Source organism: Spea bombifrons, chromosome 3, assembly GCF_027358695.1.
Source record: "Spea bombifrons isolate aSpeBom1 chromosome 3, aSpeBom1.2.pri, whole genome shotgun sequence".
Lineage (NCBI taxonomy): Eukaryota > Metazoa > Chordata > Amphibia > Anura > Pelobatidae > Spea > Spea bombifrons.
The window spans coordinates 80089492-80109693 of NC_071089.1; the positions used below are offsets into that span (position 1 = coordinate 80089492).

At 37.2% G+C, this 20202-nt stretch overlaps 1 protein-coding gene across 1 annotated transcript in view; it reads left to right on the top strand.

Annotated features, from left to right (window-relative positions):
- TDRP (testis development related protein) overlaps positions 1-19460 on the top strand; it is a 42784-nt gene extending 23324 nt beyond the window's left edge. Inside the window, exons 3-4 of the mRNA XM_053459997.1 lie at positions 16605-16708; positions 18368-19460. Coding sequence (XP_053315972.1) covers positions 16605-16708; positions 18368-18713 — 450 coding nt within the window. The 3' untranslated portion in view covers positions 18714-19460. The remainder of the gene's footprint in view (positions 1-16604; positions 16709-18367) is intronic.
- Positions 19461-20202: the final 742 nt, after the last annotated feature.

A 20202-nucleotide genomic window follows, 5' to 3' on the forward strand; every position in this document is an offset into this window, starting at 1 on the left:
ATCTTAAATTGTGGATTAGGTTTATTAGTAAAACGTTACGTAAATCAATATATAACACTGATAATAATAAAATCGTGTTGGAAGTTAGCACTTGTGCTTATAAAAAGAGGCTTATCATCCATTATTTTAATTAAACATGACAATTTATATTTTAAGAACAAAGGCTATCTTCTTTTTACACATTAGTATGTCTGTGTATGTATTAGAGAATGTATTTCCCAATTTTAGAAACACCTGGGGTTTATATACAAATAGAAAAACTTTTAAAAAAAGGTATCTCGTAGCTTTTACGCTTTCAGTGCTAGGCACGTATGCGATACGTGGCTGGTTAAAGCGGACCCACACAGCAAGCCACAAAGCCCATACATAGTGGCACTGTGGGGGTCCTCTATTCTGAGCACCTATTCTGCACCCACCCTTTCCAGAGGAAGTCTCATGTTTAACAGAAGCCCAACAAGTAGCGGTAAAGAGGAAAGCCTTGTGTTTACAGTTAAATGCAAAGGTTTCCTCTACAGAGAAGAGAATGCTACAGATTGGCCGGATACCATCAGGCAACTTCTCTAAGACTAAAAGTAATGTCAAATTAAAATACAATACTTCCCAGCAGGCATCGGTCCATGAAGCAGACGGCCTAATGTAGCAAGAACTGCACCCAGTAACACTATCCAAATGCAAAAACTTTCCGTGTATCTGATTCATTTTAGGAGATGAATGTACACATGTAGTGTTTGTGCCTATGGCAACCTGATGGGTAAATCCATCCCTACAAATCACCTTTGCATAGGTTTTATGCAAGTGCTATACAAAATGTGCACTTTTACTGCCCTTTTCCCTTTCCATTTGTCCCACTTCATGCTGTAGTTTTCACCCATAATTATCAAAGGAGAAAAAGTATAGGCTATGATTGCCATAAGAATGAGTATATATAAATGCTCCTAATGCCATATTACACCTTATACACCATGACATTATGACCACTGACAGGTGAAGTGAATAACATCGATAATTTTGTTATCATGGCACCTGTCAGTGGGTGGGATATATTAGGCAGCAAGTGAACATTTCGTCCTCAAAGTTGTTATCAAATTGTAATGGCTAGACAACTAGGTCAGAGCCTCTCCAAAACTGCAGCTCTCTTGTTGGGTGTTCCCGGTCTGCAGTTGTCAGTACAAAAGTGCTCCAAGGAAGGAAAAAGGGGTGAAGCGGCAACAGGGTCATGGGCGGTCGAGGCTGGCCCGTGTGTTAAAATCCAACAGATGAGCTTCTGTAGCTCGAATTGCAAGGTTAATGCAGATTCTGATAGAAAGATGTCGGAACACTCAGTGCATCAGATTGTTCCGTATGGGGCTGCGTAGCCACAGACCAGTCAGGGTGCCCATGCTGACCCCTGTCCACTGCCGAAAGCGCCTATAGTGGGCACGTGAGCATAAGAACTAGACCACGGCGCAATGGAAGAAGGTGGCCTGGTCTGATGAATCGCGTTTTCTTTTACATCATGTGGATGGCCAGGTGCGCCGCTTACCTGGAGAACACACGGCTCCAGGAGGCATCCATGGAGGCCCCACCTCTTTACCCAATTTACAGGACTTAAAGGACTTGCTGCTAACGTCCTGGTGCCAGATACCACAGCACACCTTCAGCTGTCTAGTGGAGTCCATGGCTCGAGGGGTCAGGGCAGGTTTGATGGCAAAGGGGGACCTACACAATATTAGGCAGGTGGTCATGATGTTATGGCTGATCATTGTGTGTGTGTGTACAATATATATATATATATATATATATATATATAATTCACCCCAAATGACTACAAATCCCACATCTATATGATAAACATACTCGTTCCTCACAAGTAAAGACTTACTATAATATGCATTCGATGTTTTACTTCTGGAACCTGGAGTGTTAAGGAATCGTGATTTGAGGTGCTTTTTCTGTAAAGCCGATATCAAACGCTTGAGCCTCTTGTGCAATTAGGTGCTAAGCAATTTGTTAATCTATTGGAAGGAAGAGCCAACTTTATCAGGATTACAGTAAAGTGTTTAAGAGATCAAACTAGGTCATACAGTTTTCGCAGATCAAAGATGTTGCCTTTTATACACCTCTATCATTAGTTAAAAGGGGTTGAAATATAAAGTAGAGTGTGAGAAATGAATATTGCATTCAGATCACTGCTGCTCTACAATGTTTTCTTATTTATTTACTAATGTGACAGTAATCATTTATGGTGTTTATTTTAGATAAGGGGAACTTTAAACAGCTAGTAAACAAAGAAAATCTTAAGATTTTCATAATTTCCTGAAAACCTGTGTTTTACTTACCTGTCCATTTTCAACTACCTCTTAAAGAGCCACTAATTGTTATTTATAATGGCTGTTGCCTTTTTCGGTAGGTTCTTTTCCACCTCGGTGCTGAATATAATGGAGATATTAAGACCTTGTTGAAATGCCCTAAACAATAGCTCAATATTGAGGATGTTGGATGAGGTTATGAAGCCCCGAAAAATTAAAGTAAATTTGTTTACAAAAAATATTTAGAACTGTTAAGGTTTGGTTGATTAGTACTAATTATGTTGCAAAAGTCTATTTTAAAAAAAATGGTGGTAAGCAACTAGGTTTCTAAGAAAAAAGCATTAAAAATACTGCCAATTATTTATTTTCTATTTCATCATCTTAGGATGATATTGCAGCGTCTTCACATTCTCAGGCTTGTCTTCGCAACTGTAACACACAACTTAACACAGTATCAGTCTGTGGATTTAATTTCAGAGTCCTGTGTCTGAATGAAATGATCTAGCCAGATCAGTTTGCTTGGGGAAGATTAAAAGATAAGATAATTAAATAGTTTGAGCTATGATGACAATCAGAAGAACAGCAGAAAAAACACTAAGGGAAAACAAACTAAGAAGTGAAATTGTTGCTGTCTTATTTATGTTCATGGAATTTCATGACGTAGCAGCACGGAGTCCATATATGACAACGTATATAAATAAGTATATTCCAATAAACAAGCGAAACAGAGAAATGTAACTCCGTTTTTTCTTTTCTCCTTAACTCCTACTGCCATGCTTGATATTCAATGACCTCTGACCCAGTTAGAAAGATTGTGATCGGAGTTAAATATATTTCTTATCTCCGGTATTTGGCATACATTATCGCTTTATATTTTGTGGGAAATGTGAAATTGCATTGTCATTTTAATTTATATGATTTTTCACAGTAGATGACCTTGATATAAATGGATTGAGAAATAAAGTGTTCTGGTCATTTTTTATGTGCTCAGCCGTAAAAGAATGTGATCTTTGAAATATCAACCCTGATAATAAAACAGAAGTACCATGCAAACAATTCAGCTGGAATTGGTAACACTACTTTATATTCCACTATTCAATATAATATTCTGTATAAATCAGAATATTAGTAATAATAATAATAAATAGTAATACATTTGCCTAACAATATAAATAGCACGTTTACCTATTTAATGTGATTTATATATTTATGTATTCTTTATATATCAATAATAATATTAAATATATTTAATATGCTTATTATTTCATTATTTTTGGTTTTGTTAGTAACTGAAACTTCCTCAGCTGACTGCCAAGGACATGTTTTTCCATGACAGGTGTGTACTTCTAACATGGACCATACGGTTAAATATTACACAGGTTATAAGGAAACCTTATTTTAGAACTTTGTTAGATTTCTCAAAAATATATCTTCTTCATACATCATATGTGACACCTAAACTTTAAACATCTGCTCATGTTTCCGCTTCTACCACTAATGTTATTCTATAAAAGCAGATTTCCCCTGCTGTCTAAGGGCTTGTCCAGAACTCTTTGGGCAGAAGTGCAGAGGTTTATTAAGTTGCTACTTTCTATTGAATGTTCATTGGATACACTAGAAATTCCTATGGGATATCATGTTAACACTCCACAATTAAAAATACTGGGACAGTCCTTCAAGACTTCATTTTGATCTCAAGTGTTCAATGAACTTTGGAAACATGGATGGCCAAAACTCCACTATTGCCCTTTATACGCACCAAGCTTACATGCCTTTTCTTTCTTTCAAGACAATGACACCTTCGTGGAAACCTTTTATGATTTCCTATGGGCAACCCTTTTATCAATACTTTACCAGAGTGCCAATGAGATTAAATCAAGAGAGTAATTGCCAATTCCGATTGGTTCTGTTTGTGGAATAGAACACTGGATCCTTAAAAAAGTGAAGCATTGTTTTCTTTTTTTTTTCCTATATCCGGCTCTTGGAAATTGGCAGAGGGGGGATGTAACATTATTGCTCTTATGATTTTCGTCATTCTTACTGTTAGTTATGTTTTTGTTTATACTATTTTCTCTTTTATACAAGTAAGTGACTCAAATCTTTTTTTCTTGAGTTATTCTATGAAATGAGAGAAGCAAAGAAAATGTCTTTCTTCAACTGGTCGAAAGGTTGTGACATCTGACATCTGTTTGGTAATGAACCAGAATATTGATGTGCCAGTGTAGCCTGTTCAGTAATGTTTATTAAGCAAAGCTTTATATTCTTTTATTAATTTATTTGTATTACTCTCTTTGACACTTGTACATTTCTTCAAATAAAAAGTACTTTGGGGGGGGACTACACAGGTTTAAAATCATGAAAAAGATATAGAAAAATGTACGTTATTATGTATGGAGTGTGTTTCATCACATCACCTTTTAGCATCTTGTAAGAAGCATATACTTATAGTGCCTACTTATTCAATGTATGGAAACTAGACCCAGTGGGCTTCCTGCTCGGCTCTCATTGACTTAATTGCAGTAATGCAAATAATCAATGTGGAGAGGATTACCAAAATTAGATGTCCACTAAGCAGTTAGCAGGCGTGTCAGAGTTTGAGGTCACAGGAGAGATGTGACTCTCTGCCCTAGTGCATTCCAAGCATACTTAATGTGATTAATGTAAAAAACACAATCTGCCGCTTACTGTGGATCTGTTAGGACAGACCTGAATGTTGGTTGTGGTCGACTCAAGCATTACTGGCCTTAGAGGTACCATTGGAATGCTGTCTTTTGCGTCTTTCGTTAGCAAAAAAAAAAAAAAGAGGTCAATCTCAGGGACATCTGATACGGTCAAGAGATGCAACCTAGATTAAACTGTAGATGGCTTCAAGCCATTCGTAAGAACCAAAAAAAGCACCCAACAATTAAGAGACATATTTGGTATATAACTTCATACTGTTCTATGGTTTTATAATTTTAAAAGAACAAGACATCCACATGTAAAACCAAAACATGTACAAATACTTTATAAATTCAAGTGCTCATTGTCTAAAGCAACGTGCAAAATAAGGTTTGGTACATTTCTTATTATGTTTTCAGGTTTAGGGATAACAGAAGAATTTAGTGGTTTATAGTATGATTAAGAAGAGGTGCAATAATATAATACATACAGCAGATATGCAGACATTGATTGGGGTAAATTAGATATGAATATACTGGCAAAGGAAGTCTGTGCCCTGGAAAGTTTACAGTCTATTTATTTTCTTTGAAGGAATGGTTTATGGTGCACGTGCTTCATTTGCTTAACATTATTACAGCTGACTATGTACACTTATCCAAACACTGAAAAATAGTTATCATGAGTATAGTGGAGTAAGCACATTGCAAGCTAGCAACCAACTTAAGGGCCACCACTACCATAACATGCCTATCTGGCAAAATGAATTATGTTCGAATACAAGCTTTATTACCTAACTGAATGACATTAGAGTGTGAGCTTTTTTGAGAGGGGCAGCATTTCACCTTTGGCCCCAGGCAGCACAATGTCTTGGGCCATCCTGTAGAGAGAGGGTATTTTCGAAGCGTATGGATTTGTACTTCCTGCATCCTCACAATATCTGCGAGAAAGTGATGAACCAGCTATCCACAAATGAAAAAAAAAATTATATATATATACACACATACATTTCAACGTTTATGTAAATAAAGCACCCACTGTATATTGAGGCATTTTGATTTATTGTAATCCCCCTGAAGTTTTAGCATTGCTGTGTGTGTACGCATTTATATTTGACTTAGTGTTATGTCATTATCCAACAGTTTTACCCAGGATCATTTACATATTCTAACCATAAGAAATATTCCATAACTACTAACGCACAGTGCAAATGTTTCCTTTTGGTGCCATTAAAGCATCTATCTTTATGATATTAAATTGCTTGACATACTTTAGCTGTAAGCAGACCCAGTCTGGCAGTTCCTGGAAATAGCTCTGTTTCACTTTACAGAAGAGAATTGTTCTGTAATGGGTCACAGTCTTAATCTGTTTTATAAACCACATTTGAAAGGTTTTGACAAACTGCGAGCGAGCCCCTGTATGATTTCTTGTGTGTCTCTATGGAAAGCAACTTTCACTCCGCATTTCTATATTGAGGTTTTTTGTTTGTTTGGTTTTTATTTATTTTTTTAGCAATGGCACTGCCCGTTGTGTTTGCAGCACAAAATACTTTAACCAGGGAGCTCTGTTAAGCCAGTACACTTTGTATATGAATTTGTTCATAAATCATACATAGAGGTGTGTTTGATAGTAATGAACACATATTGCTAGGAGAGAACATCTCTGCCAACTGTGGTATGCCAGGTTTAGTTCTGCCACTCAGCACTTATATAGAAACTGTAGAGAAACCTTTAAAAGACGTTCTAACGTTGGGTATGGAAAATTTCTACTTTCTCATGTTTATCAATAAGATCTATAACTTGAGAGGAGAAGTTGTGTAATGTTGATGGCTGACTGTATTAGGTATATTAAAAGATTAAACTCTTTGGTTGTGCAGCTACTCGGTAGACCTAGCAATACATTCTCTACTTTTTTTTTAATTTTCATGGCATTTTCCTCCAGTGTCATGCCATTAACTCATTTTATTTCTTCTGCTGTACCCACCAGCTTTTAACATGTCATATGCCCATCAGTTCCTTACTTCTCCCCTGCTTGTACTTACTTGAACTGTCTCTTGGTATTCATGGTCTGCCCTTAAGTACCCAGACTGTTTAATACGTACGCCTTTATTTATTCTTGCCTCATCATTCATATACATGCTCTGTACTAACCTTCAACCAGTCTTGTAATGGTCAACCTACAAGGTGAATAAATAGCCTGTGTGGAGAACCTGAAATGGCATTTGAGTCTATCATCTCCAGCAATTCATTGTTAATGTTTGTGACACTGACATTATAGAAATTAAGTGAATGCTAGCATTCAGACCTTTAAGCTATTACCAAGAGATTTGTGTGTGGACTAATACAGAGTACCAAAATAAGACCTGCTTAAAGAAGGATTGAGAGCTGGATTAAAACCCAAATGGCAAACGTTCTAGCTTTACATGATTTATTGTTCTAATATATAAAAGCAGGCTGCAACTCCATCAATAAGGAAGAATAGCGTCACAAAACAAGTAATCCTCAAGAACTAATTCCATTAAAAACCTATGTATAGGTTTACAAAATTCCCTTTTAAAATATTATAGCATTAAACTGTATAAAACTGCACGTATTACACGTGATGAGCATTGTATGTAACCTGGTGTCTAAGAGGTGAAACCATAAACAAAAATGTAGAAAATGCGGCAATGTTTACATAAATTATCTTTCTTTAAACTTACTTTATGGATGCTTTGCATGGATATACTTGCAAAATTACAGCTTGTTAATGTATTACTGCAAAACACGTTCTGATGTTAATACATTTTTTCCCCATTCCGTGATTTATTTATTTTTGTGGGGGGGGGGCAAAAATGATTTCTTTTATTAATAAAGCAGCAAGGGACCAGCATGTACCACCTGTTGTTTTTGCATTAATGATTTTAGGAGTAGTGACATTTTGCTAAATGCGGGTTATTTTTAAATACATTAACCACAGTGTTGATATATGATTAACTTTGCAAACACAAGCATTAATCAGTGTCATTTGTACAAATAACTGGCTGCATGCATCCCACTAGGCCAGGAAATGGAATTTCTGAAGGCAACCACGGTTGCTTAGATTCGGTAAACCCATTCCGTTCCAGAGCAGCGTTAAGCACCTTACACAAAATACACGTCCTACTGCTTCTGTAAAAGAAATTGCATATTTAACACCGCTTAATTCAGTCGTTATCTGAGTGAAAATAATGTGTTTGTGTGAATCACTGATCAGTTACAGTATTGGGTTGTGCTGTTTAATCGCCTCTTGGAACATTCTTGGCAACCGTCGCTGCTGCCCAAGGATCACTTTCACACAAAAAAAAAAGGCCAATATCGCAACAAGGTTCAGTAAATAAACCTGGTTTGTCTGGTACATCAACAATCTACAATTTGAGTATCAACATGGCAATTTGCTAAGTCACTCCAGCGAGTATATGTGTGGGTACCCTGATAAGAAAAAGAAAAAAAAAAAAAAGGAACCCGAGAGCAAGTTAAGTCATTAGTTCCAGTGGGTTCCCTTCATTGGGCCAACATAGAAAAAGATGATGTTAACGAAATATGATGATGATATAACACAATAAATAATAATAATCACGTAAAGTTTTATATAAGCTTTCAGGAGCTCACAGGTTCCTTCCTTCAGATGGAATAAAAAGAAGTTAACCTTTCAAGTTCCCAAAGCTTAATCCCTGACCTGTTGTGGATGCTTTAAGGCAAGAACGTCACTCAACCTGTTTGTTACAATATTGAAACATTATTCAATATTTTATTTTGAGTTTCATGTGTCTTGATAGTTACACTGCTGTTTAAAAACTAGTAACAACAAATAATACCCAGAAATAACACACAAATTGAATGTTTGAGTTTAGATGCATTGAAAATTTTAAAACAATTGTGCCACAACTTACAAAGACATTTGGGAAGGCCCCCCGAATGTTGTTCCGAATCAAAAAGACCTCTGAATTTCGTCTTAAAAAAAAGCTGGGAAATAAAATTTGTTGCCCCAAAAAAATGCAGTTTGTGTGTGTGTGATAGAAATATAAATATATTTATTATGTAGTATGTTGTCAAGAATTTACATTTTACACAGGCTACTAATCATCTTGTTTTGGGCCTTGCTGAAATTCTTGGATGTACTTTTAATAGTACAGAGAAGCAAGCTTGGGGTTTTTTTTCACACAAAAGGGCAAATGTCTTGGTGATGATGTCACTTTCTATCTAGGGGAGCTGTAGTAGATAAACTACCTTCTCTCTTACCATCCCTCATTGGCGACCAAGGATCACCGAAAAAGTGAATTATAGCGCATGCAAATACGGCATCTTTAGCGCTTCAGGAGGAATGGTCACCATCACAGCCTTTGGCATATCTAAATTAATTACCGTATTGGCTCGAATATAGGCCGCACTTTTTTCCCCCACTTTAAGTCTTTAAAGTGGGGGTGCGGCCTATATTCGGGGTCTAGCGCCCGACGCCCGGGACAGTGGCAGCATATCTCGGGGGGGCAGAGGAGGACAGTGGCAGCATATCTCTGGGAGGGAGGACAGTGGTAGCATATCTCGGGGGGGTGGGAGGACAGTGCCAGCATATCTCGGGGGGGGGACAGAGTGGCAGCATGTTTTTTTGGTGCTTTTTTAAAGAAAAAAACGTTTTCTTTAAAAAAGCACCAAACTTTTAGGGTGCGGCCTATATACGGGGGCGGCCTATATCCGAGCCAATACGGTACTTCTCCTTTAGCTTGTGGTATTTTTCTGACAACAAGCGTAATTAGTCTGGGGGTATTTAGTTTAAGGGTTTACCTCATGGAAGCTAAGATCAGTGTATAGAATTATAAAATGTAGAATTTCTGAGAAGTTATAGCACTTCAGTTGGTGGCAGTGAGAAGCAATGTTTCTCTCCTCTTGTCTAGAGGACTACTTTAGGTTGTCCTCAGCATCTCAATAAGCTTATATTAAATGTAGGCAGCCTTGCATTCCCTATTAAGCCTACATTTTTCAGTTCTGTGCTAACCTTTGCAATATTGTTTATAGATTAAATAGGCAATATATATTTATTAGAAATCCACTTAACTTCCCTATGGTATGAAAATTATTTTTAATTTCCCTTTTGTCTGAAAATGCAAGATTATCTCTTGGTTCAGACAGCATTTGTAATGGTGGACTGAGGGAAATGGAGTTGAAGGGACAGTCCAACGTCTCATATAGCTCCCCAATGAAAAATGCATATTTGTGAAATGCAAGTAATACAGTAAATCTGCAGAAAGGAAAAAAAGCTGCACCTTCTTCTTTGCAGTCCGACTTTTAATGTTATTATTGACTGCTTGAAGCAGCTAATCACTGGTAAGAAAAAAGTTCTGTTGAAATCAATGGCAGCTCTTTCTGTGCATTTTCCTGGGTTGGGGGTCCCATTCAACCCCTGTAAGTCATGTGAAGCAACCAAGTTGTGTGTGTGTGTGTGTGTGTGTGTAGAGGGCTTCAATTGAAATCAATGGGAGCACTTTTCACGCGTACCCTCGAGGGTCTGAACAGTGTTTGCCCACACTATTTTCCATATAATGTGTAATGAAAAAAGCTGGGAGTGGATGAGGGGGCAAATGAATAGGATCCCCTCGCAGCGTCCCATACGATGGCTGATGTGTCCCTTTAGCGTCTGAAGAATAGTTTGACTCACATCTTCAGCCATCAAAGAGTTGAACACCACTGCAGAAAAAACTTTGAATATGTTACATGGGAAAGCATGTTTTGTTAATCAAAACATTGTTTCCATCTTTGTTTTACTGCAGTGGCTTTGATGTGACAGACAGATAATATTTAGATGGTTTGGACATTTTTTTTGCAGCCCGTCGGAAGATCTTATCCCCAGAATGTCGTATTCCAGCTACTTTAAAGGAGTTTAATCAGCATGCTCCACATGTGCATCCGTTACTAGGCTGCCTGTTTGGAAGAAACCACGTATATGGTTTTAGCTTTTTGCAGCTGTTCCAAACTTTAAGTGGCTATTAATGACTATGCCTGTATAAACACTTTGGGTGTTGGTGTCTATATTAAGAGATTAGTACGCTTTTCTGTCAAGTTGCCCATTTTTCCCAACTATTCTTGCTCTGCTTATTTGCTTAAGTGATTGGATAAAACAATGTTTTCATCATATGTTTATAATGCATAGGAATAATGCTGGCACAGGAGACAAAAAGCTATTTCTAAGGCTCTGGCACACCAGTGAACCCTGGTAAGAGCCATTATCTACAAACAGAGAGAACTTGGAATAGTGGTAAACCTTTCCAGAACTGTCGCCGATCTACCAAAATTCCAAGAGCCAATGAACAATTCATCAAAGGAACCCAGACTAACATGTAAAAATCTGACAGCCTCACTTGCTCAATTATGGTCAGTGTTCACGATTCCACAATAAGAAAGAGACTGTGCAAAAATATCATCCATGTGAGAGCTGCAAGGCCAAAAAAACACTACTGACCAAAAGGGAACTCAAAGGCTCATCTCACATTTGTCAAAAAACATCTTGACCCCAAGACTTTTGGGGTAATGTTCTGTGGACAGATGAGTCGAAAGTGCATTTCACATTACGAACATCATACTAACAGTTAAACACTGTGGTGGTTGTGTGATAGTCTGGGGCTGCATTGTGCTTCAGAACCTGGGCCACTTGCTATAATTGATGGAGGACCTTTGAGTTTTGCTCTCTACCAGAAAATCCTGAAGGATAATGTCCAGCCATCAGTTTGTGACTCATTGCCAGTTATCGCAAACGTTTCATTACAGTTTTTGGGTTTAGGGGGCATGAATACGTGCGTTATCTTTGTCTTACATTAATCCGTTGAGTCCCCTTAGGACATACCTGTACTTCCATAAAACTTGCAGCAAGAAGCCCATTAGGACGTACAGGTACATCCTGACTTCGTTGCAAGGACAGGGACATCTCCCTCCTGCTACATGGGACATCAGGCTGGGCTCTCCTCTGTCAGCAGAAGCCCCTGGCGCGAGCGCTGGTACACTGTCATCCAAGGAATGCCGATCAGACATTCCCTGCCCTACCAGTGTCACTACTGACACCCACTGGAAGTTCACCTGATAGCAGGAGAGCCTTTCTAGACACTGCTTGGGTCTCCTGTTGCTCCCCCTACTGGCTCATTATGGAGCCCTGTTTGCTGTAATCGGCACAAACATATCAAGAGGGGGAGAGGAAGAAAAATAGTTGGGGAACCCAGTGACATCACTGGCAGAGAAAGTGTTTGTGAGATCTCGAGCCATGCTGCACTGGGAACAGTACAAAAACCAAAAAAATATATACTGTGCGTGTGTATATGTGTGTGTGTATATATAATAAATAAACAAAAGATATAGTATGTAACGCACTCACTTGACTAGAAGCAGTTGTAATATACCCGGGTGCTAACAATCCAAAAAGTATGTACAGCATGCAAATAAAGTTAATGCACTCAGCGGGTCTTCTTTTTATGATGTTTATTAGCTTGGTAAAGGTCCAAAGTAAAACAAAGTACCACTTCCACTAAGTAATAAATAAAAAAAATAAAAAAATGTAATAAAATAAATGCGCAATGTAATATAGGGTAACATGGATGTGGCCCCCTGGAACATAAAAAATATGTATGTGGGGAATGACTGTATCAGGAGATGTTGCTGAAAATATGGAAAATGAGAATTATGTTTTAACAAACATGGTAAAAATTGCAAAATATTTTGGTGCTTTGCCCTTTTGATATACAACATCTGGCGGTGCTAGTGCGCATTGGTAATGTATATAAAAATGAATGTCACAGTATCAGGACATTCATTCAGGACATTCATTCATGGATCCTATGTCATTGCCCTATGACCCTCGTGTGTCCTGACCCCACAGGTTGGAAACCATTGGTTTGTGTGATATTTATCACCTAGTTGCTGAATGGGCAACCTGTTGTCATTCAGCTGTCTTTTTTTCCTTCCCTAAAACATCCATCACCCTCAGCCAACATAAGCCATGATAAACATCCTGGCATATTGTTATACCTAAATCTGTTTCTACAACTCAGCTCATTTTTCCTTTATTTGCGCCTTCAACAAGTGTTCTTTTGACTGTAAACTACCGTTTTGTTAATTGTTACAGTAAACGTAATGTAGATGTTGAATGTGTTCTTAAGTGTGCATTTTTTTTTATCTGGTTAAACTTTTCAGTGATCTTGAATACATAGCTGTGTGTAATAGAAGAATACAGCCTTACTGCTGTTCTCTCTGTAGATAAAATTACTTGCCTTGGTAACACTAAGCTGGCTCTGCGTTTTCCCATAGGAATGTCAACAGAAGCCTACAGTTCATTATACTAGGTTTTAACCATTTCACCAAGACGAGTATATTTACAACAAGCTTGCAGTAACTCCTCTCTGACAATTCAACTCGATAGTTCCAAAACCTAAAGAACCAACACTTCTAGTATTTATTGTATCAAAAGCGCAAAAGGTTATATGGAGGTTGGCCAGGGCCTTCCTACTTCACAGGAGTAGAGCATTTCACCTTCTGGTGGTCTCAAAAAGAACTTTGACAATGTACATTTATTTTAAAGGGCAGACACGTCATAGCAAGAGGTCATAATCTAAAGATGTCAGAGGCTAAGATGTAATGCAAGGAAGATTTTCTCTACTCAGAGGGTGGCAGATAAGTAGAACAGCATCACAGTAGACATGGTAAAGGCAGTGAAGAAATTTAAATATGCATGACACAGGCATAAGGCTATCCTATGCGCTTGTGTGGAAGGTGCTGACAACGATTTCAATCAAAGTACGCTGCATGCGCTATCACCACCATAATGGATGAAAAAGCCTCTGCCAAAATGTCATTTGGAAGGGATGTTGTCCCTTTAATAGTTAATCTTGAATCCAAAAGGTTTATTTGTAGCAGTAAATTAAACTTTACTCTATACAGTCCAGTGATTTCTTCCCCGAGGGTAAACGTTTCCAGGGACTTACGAGAAAGCATAAATGTTTTTCTTTTCAATATTTTCCCGAAATATCATTCAATGGTAGCATTCATTTCATCTGTGACTGCCTTTACTGTATAAAATTTATTTTTGACAGACTTAGAATGGGTAATTTTTATTAGGACAAACTGGAGCATTGATGTTGCAAAGTTCTTACTTAAACATGCCGCTTTCTGTTGGTTTCCTTTTCTACACACGGAGCCAGCGCTTTGCTTAAATTGCTCTATATTCTGAGTATGATCTTGCATGGCTCCATGAGGGAAGCATTTTCCCGATGAAGTACTAGAGCAAAGGGCATAATACAAAGTTATACAACTTATAAAGGGTGAGTAGTAGGTACTTGAAATAAATTACCAGTGGACGTAGCAGCACCTTACGCCTATAAGGCATTTGTATGCAAAAAACTATGTTGGAAACTAAAAAAAAGGAAATGATACCTCTAAGGCGTGTAACCTGGGAAACGTTAGAACACTTGTCTTATGTTCTTGTACATGAAGAATGTATGTGGTTTGGATTGGGTGTAATGAGTGACTTTAGAGGTGTTTATGTGCTGCTGTTCTTGCATATTCATTACGATATTTAAGTACTAAGGTGTTCAATAAATTTTTAAAAATGTCTTATTCCTGGACTGGGTAATTACTTTCTAAAAGAGCGGAGTCATGGGGGACAGCCTCTCCCGTGTGCCCAGGAAGCTTTGACCTTTTACGAAGTGCACCAAGAGTCAAGACGGAATATGAGGGAGACAATGAGAGTGTGAGTAAGGAAGTGAGAGAGAGAGCATGAGGAAGGAAGAAAAAATAGTTTTAGCTTTCTAGTAATGTGTTTTTTTGTTTTTTTTTTTGGAGAGAGTGCATTGCCAGGGAAGACTCTGGCTCATGTGTCCCGCTCTCATATGGGCACCGATCAACCCTGTATACTCATACCTGGGAACTTTTGAAATGCACTGATCCCAAGACTCTTTAGTATTTTAGCCCTTAATAGTTAATAACAAAGATTTTTTTTTATAGTGCCATGCAAATGGTTTCCACCAGCCTAAAGGTTTTAACTTTCAGGAGGTAAAGATAAAAGCAGCATTATATACTAACCGTACCTACGGATACACCACCTCTACACTAAGCGTGTACATGGCATTATTTATTCCCTTCCACAAAAGACATTTGGTATTTCAGGACTGTCCTTATGAGTGGGGAGAGTATTATAAGATGATACAAGATTACCCTCTGTAATGGCAAAAGCAGAGGTAGGCAAACTGCTTCCAACACGACACCAGTGTGCATAACGGGGCCAAAGGCTGTTTTTATCGGGCTTTTTTTCGTACAGCACCTTTTTAATAAGCCTGACACCAATCTCTGGGTTCAAGTGAGCAAAAAACTAGCTATCATCCCAAAGGCTAGCTCCTGACCATTCTTAACTAAACGTATTGGGCCTGTTCCACAAACATGTTTATGCAAAAAAGCCCTCCTTTTCACACTAACACACAAACGTCTCTTTGTTTTCATATTGACCATCATCATTTTTCGAAGAGACCACAAAGCGTGAAAACCGTTCTCAATAGATATTTGATGTGCACATTTTCCTCCCCCTTCTGTGCCCTGGTCGTAATTGACTTTAATGCAGAATGAATTCCTGGAAAGAGCTCTGGCAGCTGAAGCTCCTACCTTGTGTGCTCTCCATTGTAGGTGATGTTTTTCACAGTATGGAATAATCGGATGGTTGGCACGAGATGTGGAGACAAGTGCTTGCTGTCTCTAGAATGACATTTATGTTACACATTGCCATTTTTCCGCTGTTTGCAGAAAGGAAGGAAGTACTCTGGTCACAACTTTAAGAAAGGAAATTCTGCAATTACGATAGCCAAACAATAACTAACACTTTTTTTTGTTCCCTGAAGAACATTTTTTATTTTTAAACTACTAATGGGCCTTATTAATTATCCCAAGGACGTGTAAGGGTTCTGTTTGTAAGCGGTGCCAAAGTCTGTTAAACATATTCATATAGTATGCAGTAAAACGTTCTCAGACAGCCTGGGGCCTTTGGAAAGCTCTTATTGGCATCATTTCCCTGCTACCATTCAAGACGACAGTCCTCTCATAGGCAATAAAATAATCATGGATAAGTCACCGAGAAAAGAGGCTGTGTAGGACCATTGACATACATACATACATACATACATACATAACATACACGGACACAGCCTGCTGCAATATTTAAAGGGACAGTTTAATGTTGTACGGATTTATTACAAAGGATAATGCATATTTAAGTACTTTCTGAGTATTTTAGGAAGCATTATTGAAAAAGTTTAGAAAATATCTAACATATTTTACAGCTTCACCTCTGCAATAGTTCATAGGATAGCTGGAGTCCACAATGCCAGTAAATAAAAAAGGTTGTCCGTTAGTTCTGTAAGTCTGAGCTTTCAGGACTCTCCCAACATACTGCAATGTTTTTTTTTTCTAGTGATATCCTGTACTTGGATCTCCGGTGAATAATATAAACAAAACTCCATATACTCGTGAGTGGGAGGAAAATGTTTTTGTCTCTCATATGTCAAACATTCTTTTAGACGGATGTTTCAGCATAGTTCATTCAAATTGTCTTAATGTTTGTTTTTAGCAGTGTTTAATTACGTTTCTATCAGTAAGATATCACTTTATTTTTTTTTTGTAGGTTCAGGGTGCTAGTTTTCGAGGCTGGAAGGACGTGACCTCCATATTTAACAAAGATGATGAACAGCAGCTATTGAAAGGATCAAAATCTCCAAAATTGAATAAGTAAGATAAAGGACGTTGGTAACTGTGGTCTCTGATTCTGCTTATAGTCACTCTCTGGATTAGCCCGTGCACATTTTCCATGGTTTTGATTTTTTCCCTCAAATTTTCATGAGCAGATTCATGTATATTTTAAATCTGAAGTTTTTCGGTCAGGAAAGCTATGTAGCTTTGAAAAATGCTTAAAGGCTCACTAACTTTTATTGTCTCTCTAAAAATGTCACCAGGTGAAGCTGAAAGCTCTGTTATAGCAAAAAAACCCAAGTCCACTGAAGATATACTGTGTGTGTGTATATATATATATATATATATATATAATATTCATGCCCAATAATCATTGGTAGCCCGCATCTAATGCCTCTAACTATATAAGCCAGCACCCTGCTTGCTTTTTCTGCCGCTTGTTGTGTTGCCTGCCAACCTCTCCTTTGTTGCCACTGTTGCCAGCACGGTGTCCCTAACACTATATTTTTCCTTTTTAATTTTTACATCCCTTATTATCAACACTGAACTGCAACTGACATAATCTTGACCGTTTTTCTAATGTATTAAAACATTTGGCTTATTGTACCATGTTGCAGACCTTTGTATTTTCATTGACCAATACCTAGTTTAACTTTAAGACTTTTTATAATATCACTAATAAAAATGTAGGATTAACTCTTAACAAGACCTTCATATGAATATAACATTAACCACAACCTATCTCCTGCCACTATGCCATTACCCGTATCCATTTAACTATTTAACACACACACTGCAATTTATTTATGAGTCTTCTGTAAGGGACAGTGTCAGATGCCTTACTGAAGTTTGTATGTACTGCTCCTCTTTTGTCTATTATTTTAGTTGCCCAGTCAAAAAAAGAAATTATGATTACTTTGGCAAGATCACCATGCATTTTTTTGCAGGCTATTTGCATGCAGATATTAAACAATCTTTTTTTGTTTTTTAGCAATGTTTCCATTATTTTCCCTACTATTTCTATACTATACTATCTATCTATCTATCTATCTATCTATCTATCTATCTATCTATCTATCTATCTATCTATCCTCAGTCTAAGTTTTTCTCATTTCACTTATATATCTAAAAAATGTTTTACCCTTCCCCTATTTTTTTTCTTCATTAACTGGACAGTTTTCTCCTCTGCATGTGTTTCGACACATCAAATACATTTTGCTTCCTTATGCCTAGCTTTAGTAACTGTATTTTATGCAGCGTTGACATATTTCTGTAAAAAGCGCTTTTCTTTTGTACCTCTCAAGTTAACATGCGTAGCTTTTCTTTGACAGGTAGAAGAAAAGAAAATAGTCGTGCACACAAATCATGATTGTATCATACATTTAAGAACTTAGTATGTTTTACTGAAAGATAGAAGAAAAAGAAGAATACAGCGCTGTTATTACTAGTGTATATAAATATAGGTGTGACAAATGTGCATTAATTAAATATAAAGTGTTTTTAGTGAAAGATAGCTAGACTATAATTAACAAATTATTACATTTTTTAACCTCTTATTGAGTAGACATTTGCGATTTGTTGCGGAAAAACAAAAATAACACGTTTGTATTGTATGGCAGTTAAAAACAAAGGTTAGGGGTTGTCACATAAACTTAAAGAGCATTGTAACAATCTTTGCGTATCCTAATTTATTTTCAGAACGTCTGTGAAACCAAAAGAGGAAGTGAAGACTGAAAAAAAACCTGGGTTTTGGGACAGTTTGGCGATAAAACAGAACACTCAGCCCAAGAAAGCGGATGAGATTGAGGGTTGGGACCCCCCGCAGATTACCGTAGAAGAGCCGGCGTTTATTCCAGAAGAGGCGTTAGAAGACAGCCATTCCTGGCCAGGCTGGGAAGAGGAAACCAAAGGATCCAGCAAATATACAAATCTGACGAGTTCAGGAAACAGCTCCCGGTGGAGCATTAAATCTGCCGGGAAATTGGTTAGTATTAGAAGGCGAAGCAAAGGTAACCTTACCGAAAGCTGGGAAGAGTTAGAATGACGACTGCTGTCATGTAGCAATATGCAATCGCTCTCCCTAAAATGGGTAGGTTGAACCATTTTCATCTGGTCATTTTATACCAAAATCTCCAAAGTATTGTAGACCTATGTAGTTTTATATTTATCGGAATCCTTCGGAAATAAGATTTGCACTTCTACTTTTTTTTTAATAGTAGAAAAGTATTAAAGTTCACTTTTTTTCCTAGTAAAAGAAAAAAACCTTCCTATGAATTATTAGGGTGCCTTGATTGTGCCTCTGTTACTTTTTCAAATAAAAACAACTTGGTTTTACCAAAAATCGAAGTAATTCCTTAGTGAATGTATACACTGGTTGTAAATTAGACTGCCTTATACTGTTACCAGTAAAGGTTTTGCCTTGCACATAAAACTGTCAAGTGCCTGTATTTCACCTTGATGATAATGTATTAGTGATGCACAGCTTAATTTATTGTTAAGTTAATTTTCTTTTCAGTTGATATTATTATAATGAAGAAAGAAGTAAAAATATTTACATTTTAAAAAAAAATGGGCAGTTAGAATGAAATAAGACTTGTATAGAATTTTATTTCAAGGATAGAATTTGAGAAGTGTGGATTTATGAGACTGTATTATGTTTGAGTACATAGTGTACTTGCATTACTACTTATTGTATTATTCTATTATGTCTGTTAGCATAATATTTCCTGTTTGCTGACCAAAGTAGGGAGATGCATTGTGATGTTAAAAAAAAAAAAATTAGAAAAAGAAAGAGGAAAAAAAAATGTTTTTCTTTTAATTGTTTCTGTAAGTATTTTATTCTCTAAGAGATTACGTTTCTTTAAAGCAGGAGCTTGATGGCCTTTGGCACTCCATCTGCTAATTGCAAATCCCGTTACCTCCAGCATTATGCATACCTGGTGGTGATGGGAATCGTATCATAACAGATTCCAAAGGCCAGCTTCCTCTGCTTTACTTAAGGTTTGTGTAAATACTTAAAAAGGTTCTCAGAAACATCTTTTTTTTAGTAAAATGAGGAAAATTGACATGTTGCAGACCTGCACGGTAAAGGGCTGAAACTTTACCATGGTGACAGGATTTAGACTCCATGCAATGTAACATTAACTCTGCGTCGACAACATGTTTTATTTGTGTCACTGCTAGTTCCCAAAAAAAAAACCAAACTATCCTTTGTATTTTTTTTTCCATCTTGAATAAAGAATTCAGTTGAACCAAAAACATTGCCGGTGTTTATTTTTCTTTTAATTCCCAAGAGTATTGTTAGTGTACACAGATTGCATTTCTGTTCAGTGAAGAATGACAATGCCATTGTTTGTGCAAATCGGTACCACCTCCAGACAACATCAATTCTATGCTTAAAGCTTTTTGTTTTAGTAAATCTGCCCTAATATGCATATAGCTGGTGACTGCGGATTTTCACAACCACAGCTTGATTGAGACAGAACATACATTTTGTTTTCAATATCTTTATTTCATTTACAATAAGTGTAACT